This window comes from Lingula anatina, chromosome 1, assembly GCF_051362555.1.
Source record: "Lingula anatina isolate TDL-2025a chromosome 1, LinAna3.0, whole genome shotgun sequence".
Taxonomy (NCBI): Eukaryota; Metazoa; Brachiopoda; class Lingulata; order Lingulida; family Lingulidae; genus Lingula; species Lingula anatina.
The window spans coordinates 10,699,504-10,712,138 of NC_141767.1; the positions used below are offsets into that span (position 1 = coordinate 10,699,504).

General features: G+C 34.3%; 1 protein-coding gene across 1 annotated transcript in view; it reads left to right on the forward strand.

Moving 5' to 3' along the window:
* Positions 1–12,635, forward strand: part of LOC106155437 (NADH dehydrogenase [ubiquinone] 1 alpha subcomplex subunit 9, mitochondrial) — a 32,191-nt gene that overhangs the window by 1,518 nt on the left and 18,038 nt on the right. The window contains exon 3 of the mRNA XM_087001339.1: positions 587–684. Within this exon, the coding sequence (XP_086857465.1) occupies positions 587–684 (98 nt within the window). The remainder of the gene's footprint in view (positions 1–586; positions 685–12,635) is intronic.

Below are 12,635 nucleotides of genomic sequence, written 5' to 3' on the forward strand. Positions count from 1 at the left end.
CCAGATGCTCGCGCTCCTCAGCTCCCTGCAAACGATGTGCTCTTTGCTCAGCAGAGGTGCCTCCCGGCCTGCCCCTAGCGGACGCACTGTGAACTGTGGAATCATGTGTTTAAGGAAACATTACATATTGTTGTTTTTTCTGATAGTAATGGATAATGGTGACCACGTTAATCAATCAGACTAACTATAACTGTGTACATTTTTGTTGACTTCGCTGGGGGCTGCCATTTTTGTTTGTTTCCGGCTACTGGCACATGCGCATTGTTAGCATGGCGTGAGCAATCGGCGCTTGCACCCCGCACACGCTGAGACATTTGCCTCAAGAGACCAAAAAAAATCAAACACGTGAGAAATTTTGCTCAGCCGCGTGTGAGACAAAAATCTCACCAAAATACCCCCACACACGATGAGAAATCGGCGCAGCGCAAGTGGTGCGCGCCAAATGCTCACCGTGTGCGGGCCCCTTAATATACGTAATTTTGTCAACCTTGAAATAAGATTTGGAAAGAACACCATTCAGGTTTTATAGAGGCAGTTGTTAATTTTATCATTTGATATGATAAGTTTATTTTCTTTCCATTATCAGGAAAAACAGGAAGCCAGGTGATAGTGCCCTACAGGGGAGCTGACTATGATGTGAAGGATCTGAAGCTATCTGGAGATCTTGGGCAAATTCTTTTTACAGTACGTGCATAAGTCTATGAATGACTTCTCTATTTTCACCCTAGACAGAGAGTTGTGCCTAAATTGTGAAGGTATCATTATTTGGATTTTCCAACCAAACCATATTTTCCTCAAAAAAAGAAAAGTAAATTATTTTCTCTTACTCACAATTTATAACTCTTCCCATCCATGCACTTTGATTTGATGTTTTATACCATTTCTAGTTAATTTAATCCTTAAAGACTGACCAGTCACTAAGACTGGGTTCCCATACTAAGATTGATCCATCTGGATCGACCTAACTCCCTGGGGGTTCACGCTAAATTGCTATCAGCTCAAGAGGCCTAAATGTCTGTCACGCCTACCAAATCAGCTAGTGGTAAAGATAGTTACCCCCTAACAGCTTTACTAGGCGTGACAGATGTTTAAGCTGGTTAGTATGATAGCAATTTAGTGAGACTCCCCAGGGAGATAGATTGATCCAAATATCTGTGGGAATGGTCTCTTAGACTACTATGTCTTCCAGTGTAACATGAAAATCTGACTCCCATGAAAATCTTACTTTTTAATTAATTAATCCCTTTTTATGTAAAGACACAGATGTGTCTGTACATATTGCCATCACCTGCGTCTGTCGTCGCCCTCGCCGTCGCCGATCATGTCGCCGTCGCCGTGCACTTTTAGCGTTAACACCATAAGTGGAAGACAATTTTACTTTTTGGCTTTATATTTACAGAGCTGACTAATATTCATAAAACGCAGGTCAAGTTCGAAAATCAGCATGATGGGGCCATTATTGTAGAATTTATGCTGTTTTTTCACTTTTTAGCATATATGCAACACTGTTAACACATTTCAAGGAAAACCGATAGGCCTGTTGTCATGAAACTCACAGGAGTAATCAATCTTACTAAAACGCAGATCAAGTTCAAAAATTGGCATGATCGGGCCATTATTTTATAAGTTATGCTGTTTTTTCACATTTCCTCAGATTCAGTTCTTAGGCATGTTAACAGTCTCATTATTTAACTATAAAGATTCGTAAAAGTGTTTGTTTGACATTTCCTGCATCTTTACAACATTGTTAGTTGATTATGTAAAAATGATGGTAAACTTGGTATCATGTATTGTATAATAGAGTTTTAAAAATGGAAATAAACTTATATCATCGCAGTTTGTCAGATTCATTCATTCACTATGTTCGGAAACTCAGAATGGAGGAAATTGGACATTAAACACTGTTCTATTGATATTTTTCCCATCTCATCAATTTTCTTAGTTGATCATATAAAAATGGCAGAAAATTGTTAATTTTGTTATATGTTAAAAAATTGTTAACAAGGCAGCAAAGCTGTCAAATGTACAGACAAAAAGCAGGAAATAACAAAATATGCTACTGTCAATTCTGATGCAAAAGTACATTATGTTAAACTGCAAATTCAACATCAAATTTTAATTATGCTCAACAGGTAATACCAATGTAAGTAAAATGTGAAACAAGCATAAGGCTTCAGGCCCATGGGTTCACCCTTTGAAAATGTAAAACTTCCAGAAAAAGAAGTCAATTAGACTGCTTTTCCAACTCAGGCTGCATTTTAGTCCTGTATTTCTTTTTTGAAAGTTTGGCAATCATAAGTAACATGGTTTTCCCATAATGGTCATCATGGCAGCAGCACCCAAAATTGTGTTTTCTTCTATTCTGATGCAATATTACATAATGGTTAACAGCATAATGACAATCAATTTTTAATAACAAAATATATGTATCATGGATTTTCAGAAAATGTGACTAGCCTGGGTCTTCAAGCCTGTGGAACTTCAAATCACACCTTGAAAATGCCAATATGTGAAAAATTAAATTTTCACAAAAAAACTGTTTATCTGGCAGATTGCATTGCCTACTGAAGTTGTATTTTAGTCCCATGTTTCTTTCCTGTAAGTTTGAGAACAGTAAGTGACATGGTTTTTCTTAAAAGGTAATCATGGGAGCAGTGCCCAAAATAGTTTTTTTTCAAATTTTGATGCAATATTACATAATGTTTAACAGCATAATGACCATCAATTTTTAATAATAAAATATCAGTATCATGGATATTCAGAAAATGTGACTAGCAAAGGTCTTCAGGCCCATGGAACTTCAAAGTCACAACTTGAAAATGCCAAAATGTAAACAAGACAGCACTGTTCTGAAATGTTTTTTTCCCCATTTTTAACAATTTTTAACATAAAACAAAATTAACAGTTTACTGCCATTTTTATATGATCAACTAAGAAAATTGATGAGATGAGAAAAGTATCAATAGAGCAGTGTTAAATGTCCAATTTCTTCCATTCTGAGATTCTGAACATAGTGGATGATTGAATCTGACAAACTGCAATGATATGAGTTTATTTCCATTTTTGACACTTTATTACACAATACACGATAACATGTTTACCATCATTTTTACAAAATCAACTAACAATGTTGTAAAGATGCAGGAAATGTCAAACAAACACTTTCACGTATCTTATTAGTTTAATAATGAGACTGTTAACATGCCTAAAAATTGAATCTGAGGAAATGTGAAAAAACAGCATACCTTCTAAAATAATGGCACGATTATGCCGATTTACGAACTCAACCTGCATTTCAGTAAAATTGACCACTCCTGTGACTTTCATGACAATTGGCCCATCTGTTTTTATGTACAGACACAGATGTGTCTGTACATATTGCCATCACCTGCGTCTGTCGTCGCCGTCGCCGTCCCTGTCGCCGTCCCTGTCGCCGTCGCCGTCGCCGTCGCCGTCGCCGTGCACTTTCATCGTTAACACAATAAGTGGAAGACAGTTTAACTTTTTGGCTTTATATTTACAGAGCTGATGAATATTCATAAAACGCAGGTCAAGTTCGAAAATCAGCATGTTTGGACAATTATTGTAGTATTTATGCTGTGTTTTCACTTTTTAGCATATATGCAACACTGTTAACACATTTCAAGGAAAACTGATAGGCCTGTTGTCATGAAACTCACAGGAGTAATTAATCTTACTAAAACGCAGATCAAGTTCGAAAATCGGCATGATCGGGCCACTATTTTAGTAGTTATGCTGTTTTTTTCACTTTTCAGCATATGTGCAACACTGTTAACACATTTCAAGGAAAACCGATAGACCTGTTGTCATGAAACTCACAGGAGTAATTAATCTTACTAAAATGCAGGTCAAGTTCGAAAATCAGCATAATCGGGCCATTATTTTATAAGTTATGCTGTTTTTAAACATTTCCTCAGATTCAATTCTTAGGCATGTTAACAGTCTCATTATTTAACTAATAAGATTTGTAAAAGTGTTTGTTTGACATTTCCTGCATCTTTACAACATTGTTAGTTGATTATGTAAAAATGATGGTAAACTTGTTATCATGTATTGTATAATAGAGTTTCAAAAAGGGAAATAAACTCATATCATTGCAGTTTGTCAGATTCATTCATTCACTATGTTCAGAAACTCAGAATGGAGGAAATTGGACATTAAACACTGTTCTATTGATATTTTTCCCATCTCATCAATTTTCTTAGTTGATCATATATAAATGGCAGTAAATTGTTAATTTTGTTATATGTTAAAAAAATGTTAAAAATGGAAAAAAAAACATTTCAGGACAGTGCTGTCTTGTTTACATTTTGGCATTTTCAAGGTGTGACTTTGAAGTTCCTTTGGCCTGAAGACCTTTGCTAGGAACATTTTCTGAATATCCATGATACTAATATTTTATTATTAAAAATTGATGGTAATTATCCTGTTAAACATTATGTAATAGGCATCAAAATTTGAAGACACCCCTATTTTGGACACTGCTCCCATGATGACCATTTAAGGAAAACCATGTCACTTACTGTTCTCAAACTTACAGGAAGAAACATGGGACTTAAATAAAGCTTCAGTGGGCAATGCAGATTATTTGGTAATTTTTTTATTTTTATTTTTTGGCAGTTAATCAGTTTTTTGTGAAAATTTAATTTTTCACATATTGGCATTTTCAAGGTGTGACTTAGAACCTCCACGGGCTTGAAGACCCATGCTAGTCACATTTTCTGGAAATCCACGATACGGATCTTTTATTATTAAAAACTGATGGTCATTATGCTGTTAAGCATTATGTAATATTGCATTAAAATAGAAGAAAAAACAATTTTGGGTGCTGCTGCCATGATGACCATTATGGGAAAACCATGTTACTTATGATTGTCAAACTTTCAAAAAAGAAACAAAGGACTAAAATGCAGCCTGAGTTGGAAAAGCAGTCTAATTGGCTTCTTTTTCTGGAAGTTATACATTTTAGTGAAATATTCATTTTTATCATGTTGGCATGTTCATTGTTGGACTCGAAGCTCCCATGGACATGAAGCCAAATGGTAATCAAATTTTCTACATGTCCATGCTATTTTTAGTCAATAATCAAAAATTGGTGATAATTATTCTGTAATTTATTATGTAATGTTACATCAAAATTGACAAAAATCTTTTTGCACTGCTACTACAAACATTATGAAAAGAAAACTGTTACTTATTATTATTTTCAACTTACAAGTATGATTTGTAGGATTGGCATGCAGTTCAAATTAGAAAGCCAGCTCAACTGGATTATCATTTATTATTGAATTTAAGCAGTTTTATGTGAAATTTTCATTTTTCTCATTCTGGCATTTTCAAAGTGTGAACTTAAACTCCCATGGGCCTGAAGCCTTACGCTTGTTACACATTTCACTTACATTGGTATTACCTGTTGAGCATAATTAAAATTTGATGTTGAATTTGAAGTTAAGCATAATGTACTTTTGCATCAGAATTGACAGTAGCCTGTATTGTGCATTGTTATTGTCTGCTTTTTGTCTGTACATTTGACAGCTTTGCTGCCTTGTTCTTATATTGTGTTTACAGTGTTGCATATATGCTGAAAAGTGTAAAAAACAGCATAACCAGTAAAATGGTAGCCCGATCATGCCGATTTTCGAACTTGACCTGCGTTTTAGTAAGATTGATTACTCCTGTGAGTTTCATGACAACAGGTCTATCGGTTTTCCTTGAAATGTGTTAACAGTGTTGCATATATGCTGAAAAGTGAAAAAACAGCATAACTACTAAAATAGTGGCCCGATCATGCCGATTTTCAAACTTGATCTGCGTTTTAGTAAGACTGATTACTCCTGTGAGTTTCATGACAACAGGCCTATCGGTTTTCCTTGAAATGTGTTAACAGTGTTGCATATATGCTAAAAAGTGAAAAAACAGCATAAATTCTACAATAATGGCCCGATCATGCTGACTTTCGAACTTGACCTGCGTTTTATGAATATTAGTCAGCTCTGTAAATATAAAGCCAAAAAGTAAAACTGTCTTCCACTTATGGTGTTAACGCTGAAAGTGCACGGCGACGGCGACAGCGACGGCGACATGATCGGCGACGACAGACGCAGGTGATGGCAATATGTACAGACACATCTGTGTCTGTACATAAAAATGGAAAAAAACATTTCAGGACAGTGCTGTCTTGTTTACATTTTGGCATTTTCAAGTTATGACTTTGAAGTTCCATGGGCCTGAAGACCTTTGCTAGTCACATTTTCTGAATATCCATGATACTAATATTTTATTATTAAAAATTGATGGTCATTATGCTGTTAAACATTATGTAATATTGCATCAAAATTTGAAAAAAAAAAACTATTTTGGGCACTGCTCCCATGATGACCATTTAAGAAAAACCATGTCACTTCAGAATCTCAGAATGGAAGAAATTGGACAATTAACACTGCTCTATTGATATTTTCCCCATCTCATCAATTTTCTTAGTTGATCATATAAAAATGGCAGTAAACTGTTAATTTTGTTTTATGTTAAAAATTGTTAAAAATGGAAAAAAGAAAAATACATTTCAGAACAGTGCTGTCTTGTTTACATTTTGGCATTTTCATGTTGTGACTTTGAAGTTCCATGGGCCTGAAGACCTATGCTAGTCACATTTTCTGAATATCCATGATACTTATATTTTATTATTAAAAATTGATGGTCATTATGCTGTTAAACATTATGTAACATTGCATCAAAATTTGAAAAAACCTATTTTGGGCACTGCTTCCATGATGACCATTTAAGAAAAACCATTTCACTTACTGTTCTCAAACAGTGCAGTAAATATCTATAAATGTGTCTGTACATATTGCCATCACCTGCGTCTGTCATCGCCATCATCGCCATCGCCGTCACCGTGCACTTTCATTGTAAACACGATAAGTGGAAGGCAGTTTTACTTTTTGGCTTTATATTTACAGAGCTGATGAGTATTCATAAAACGCAGGTCAAGTTTGAAAATCAGCATGATCGGGCCATTATTGTAGAAGTTATGCTGTTTTTTCACTATTCAGCATATATGCAACACTGTAAACACATTTTAAGGAAAACCGTTAGGCCTGTTGTCATGAAACTCACAGGAGTGGTCAATCTTACTAAAACGCAGGTTGAGTTCGGAAATAGGCATAATCGGGGCATTATTTTAGAAGTTGTGCTGTTTTTTCACATTTCCTCAGATTCAACTCTTAGGCATGTTAACAGTCTCATTATTTAACTAATAAGATACGTAAAAGTGTTTGTTTGACATTTCCTGCATCTTTACAACATTGTTAGTTGATTTTGTAAAAATGATGGTAAACTCGTGTATTGTGTAATAAAGTGTCAAAAATGGAAATAAACTCATATCATTGCAGTTTGTCAGATTAATTCATTCACTATGTTCAGAAACTCAGAATGGAGGAAATTGGACATAAAATACTGTTCTATTGATATTTTTCCCATCTCATCAATTTTCTTAGTTGATCATATAAAAATGGCAGTAAACTGTTAATTTTGTTATATGTTAAACAATTGTTAAAAATGAAAAAAAAAAAACACATTTCAGGACAGTGCTGTCTTGTTTACATTTTGGCATTTTCAAGGTGTGACTTTGAAGTTCCACAGGCTTGAAGACCCATGCTAGTCACATTTTCTGAAAATCCATGATACATATATTTTATTATTAAAAATTGATTGCCATTATGTAATATTGCATCAGAATAGAAGAAAACACAATTTAGGGTGCTGCTGCCATGATGACCATTATGGGAAAACCATGTTACTTATGATTGTCAAACTTTCAAAAAAGAAATACAGGACTAAAATGCAGCCTGAGTTGGAAAAGCAGTCTAATTGACTTCTTTTTCTGAAAGTTATACATTTTCAAAGTGTGAACTTGAACTCACATGGGCCTGAAGCCTTATGCTTGTTACACATTTTACTTACATTGGTATTACCTGTTGAGCATAATTAAAATTTGATGTTGAATTTGCAGCTTAACATAATGTACTTTTGCATCAGAATTGACAGTAGCCTTTTTTGTTATTTCCTGCTTTTTGTCTGTACATTTGACAGCTTTGCTGCCTTGTTTTGTTCAGTTTTTGAAAAAAAAAATAATGGGAAACAACAGCAAGTGTTTGTTGGGCTTGGCTGCTATATATGAAGTATTCAAATGAAAAGGCCAAGGGGCCTGATTATTGAGCTAAAAATGAAATGTGTAGCATTTTGATATGGGACTCCAAATCCTACAGGTAGTAAGATGATTCTTAGATGATTACTTGTTATAAAAATTATCAATTTTCACTAAAATTTCACCATTCGGCTTTCGAAATTATGTATAACAAATATATGTCACAATGCAAACTATGTGAAAAATAATGGTATGGTAACTAAGTATGAAGTAGGGTCTTTTTTTCATGTGTCCAAATCCCATGGGTATGAAAATGAAGATTTTTCGTGATGTTTTTTTTTTTTCATTTTCTTCACCCAATATTTTACCATCAGACTTTCAGATATTTCCAATATATTCTTCATACACCCCATTTCCATAGATTTTTAGATCGATCTATCCCTGTGGGGAGTCTCACTAGATTACTGTCAGCTTGGCCGGCTTAAGCGTCTGTCCCACCTACTAAAAGCTGTAAGTTGGTAATTGTACCACCAGCGTTTAAAAAAAAACGAAATTTTTTTCGAAAAAAAATTATTTGCGCTGTTATTCAGACACTACACAGACTTAACCAATAATATTATTGGAAAGTGTACCCTTCGGGTCATCTTTCATATCCGTGAATTTGGGGTCAATCGGTGCATTTTCACGGGAATAGCATCCATAAGATACCGAAACTGAAAACTGTCTCTAATTCGGGAACCGTTAATGCTAGAGACCCATTCTTTTTTGCAGCTTGTAGAGCATGTAAAGCCCAACACTGGGGGTGGTCTCTGTTTTTTTGTATTCCCTACGGTTTTCGAGTTACGCTGTATCAAAAAGTACATATTGTTGGTGAAAGCAAAATGTGCAGTACGGTAATGGATAATAAATTTTGAACCCCGGGAAAATAAAACATAAGGCTTGGCGAGGCAGACAACTTCTGGTCAAAAATGACATTATTTCACAAAATTTGAACATCTGGAACTTCTGAGCACCTCCCATTTCAAGAATTTCAACCAAAATGACCTTTTCTTTATTTTAATTAATTTTTTCTGTAGGAAATTTATGGCACATTATTGTAACTCCAAAATTATAACATTTAGTCCCTTATATCTCCAAAACTGGCAGAGATAGGTCCATAGTTACTATTGAACTTGAATAGGAAGTCATATACTGGCAATCTTAATGTGACCTTGAAATTGACCTTTGACCTACTTTTCATCATGAATTGAACTTTGCAAATTTTGGTTCCCTTTTATCTCCAAAACTGGCAGAGATAGTTCCATAGTTACTATTGAACTTGAATAGGAAGTCATATGCTGGTAATCTTACTCTGACCTTGAAATTGACCTTTGACCTACTTTACACCATAAACTAAACTTTGCACCTTTTTTAATGCTTACACTTTCAAAACTGGCAAAGATACACCCATAGTTACTATGGAATTTGAATAGAAAGTCATTAGAGGCAATTTACTGTGACCTTAAAATTGACCTTTGACCTACTTTTTACCATGAACTTAACTTTGCAAATTTTATTTCCCTTTTATCTCCAAAACTGGCAAAGATACGCCCATAGTTACTATGGAATTTGAATAGAAAGTCATTAGAGGCAATTTACTGTGACCTTAAAATTGACCTTTGACCTACTTATCACCATGAACTGATCTTTGCTAATTTCTTTCCCTTTTAACTCCAAACCTGGCAGAGATAGGTCCATAGTTACTATTGAAGTTGAATAGGAAGTCATATAATTGTAATCTTACTCTGACCTTGAAATTGACCTTTGACCTACTTTACACCATAAACTAAACTTTGCAACTTTTTAATGCTTTTATTTTCAAAACTGGCAGAGATACGCCCATAGTTACTATTGAATTTGAATAGAAAGTCATTAGAGGTAATTTACTGTGACCTTAAAATTGACCTTTGACCTACTTTTTACCATGAACTTAACTTTGCAAATTTTGGTTCTCTTTTATCTCCAAAACTGGCAAAGATACGCCCATAGTTACTATTGCAAATTATGGTTACCTTTTATCTCCAAGACTGGCAATGATACGTCCAAAGTTATAATTGAATTTAAATATGAAGTCATTAGAGGCAATTTACTGTGACCTTAAAATTGACCTTTGACCTACTTTTTACCATGAACTTAACTTTGCAAATTTTGGTTCTCTTTTATCTCCAAAACTGGCAAAGATAGGCCCATAGTTACTATTGAATTTGAATAGAAAGTCATTAGAGGCAATTTACTGTGTCCTTAAAATTGATCTTTGACCTACTTTTAACCATGAACTGAACTTTGCAAATTTTGTTCCCTTTTGTCTCCAAAACTAGCAGAGATAGGTCTATAATTACTATTGAACTTGAATATGAAGTCATTAGAGGCAATTTACTGTGACCTTAAAATTGACCTTTGACCTACTTTTCACCATGAACTGAACTTTGCAAATTTTAGTTCCCTTTTATCTCTAAAACTGGCTAAGATACGCCCATAGTTACTATTGAATTTGAATAGGAAGTCATATACTGGCAATCTAAATGTGACCTTGAAATTGACCTTTGACCTACTTTTCATCATGAATTGAACTTTGCAATTTTTTGTTCCCTTTTATCTCCAAAACTGGCAGAGATAGGTCCATAGTTACTATTGAACTTGAATATGAAGTCATTAGAGGCAATTTACTGTGACCTTAAAATTGACCTTTGACCTACTTTACACCATAAACTAAACTTTGCAACTTTTTAATGCTTTTATTTTCAAAACTGGCAGAGATACGCCCATAGTTACTATTGAATTTGAATAGAAAGTCATTAGAGGTAATTTACTGTGACCTTAAAATTGACCTTTGACCTACTTTTTACCATGAACTTAACTTTGCAAATTTTGGTTCTCTTTTATCTCCAAAACTGGCAAAGATAAGCCCATAGTTACTATTGCAAATTATGGTTACCTTTTATCTCCAAGACTGGCAATGATACGTCCAAAGTTATTATTGAATTTAAATATGAAGTCATTAGAGGCAATTTACTGTGACCTTAAAATTGACCTTTGACCTACTTTTTACCATGAACTTTGCAAATTTTAGTTCCCTTTTATCTCCAAAACTGGCAAAGATAGGCCCATAGTTACTATTGAATTTGAATAGAAAGTCATTAGAGGCAATTTACTGTGTCCTTAAAATTGATCTTTGACCTACTTTTAACCATGAACTGAACTTTGCAAATTTTGTTCCCTTTTGTCTCCAAAACTAGCAGAGATAGGTCCGTAATTACTATTGAACTTGAATATGAAGTCATTAGAGGCAATTTACTGTGACCTTAAAATTGACCTTTGACCTACTTTTCACCATGAACTGAACTTTGCAAATTTTAGTTCCCTTTTATCTCCAAAACTGGCAAAGATACGCCCATAGTTACTATTGAATTTGAATAGGAAGTCATATACTGGCAATCTAAATGTGACCTTGAAATTGACCTTTGACCTACTTTTCATCATGAATTGAACTTTGCAATTTTTTGTTCCCTTTTATCTCCAAAACTGGCAGAGATAGGTCCATAGTTACTATTGAACTTGAATATGAAGTCATTAGAGGCAATTTACTGTGACCTTAAAATTGACCTTTGACCTACTTTACACCATAAACTAAACTTTGCAACTTTTTAATGCTTTTATTTTCAAAACTGGCAGAGATACGCCCATAGTTACTATTGAATTTGAATAGAAAGTCATTAGAGGTAATTTACTGTGACCTTAAAATTGACCTTTGACCTACTTTTTACCATGAACTTAACTTTGCAAATTTTGGTTCTCTTTTATCTCCAAAACTGGCAAAGATAAGCCCATAGTTACTATTGCAAATTATGGTTACCTTTTATCTCCAAGACTGGCAATGATACGTCCAAAGTTATTATTGAATTTAAATATGAAGTCATTAGAGGCAATTTACTGTGACCTTAAAATTGACCTTTGACCTACTTTTTACCATGAACTTTGCAAATTTTAGTTCCCTTTTATCTCCAAAACTGGCAAAGATAGGCCCATAGTTACTATTGAATTTGAATAGAAAGTCATTAGAGGCAATTTACTGTGTCCTTAAAATTGATCTTTGACCTACTTTTAACCATGAACTGAACTTTGCAAATTTTGTTCCCTTTTGTCTCCAAAACTAGCAGAGATAGGTCCGTAATTACTATTGAACTTGAATATGAAGTCATTAGAGGCAATTTACTGTGACCTTAAAATTGACCTTTGACCTACTTTTCACCATGAACTGAACTTTGCAAATTTTAGTTCCCTTTTATCTCCAAAACTGGCAAAGATACGCCCATAGTTACTATTGAATTTGAATAGGAAGTCATATACTGGCAATCTAAATGTGACCTTGAAATTGACCTTTGACCTACTTTTCATCATGAATTGAACTTTGCAATTTTTTGTTCCCTTT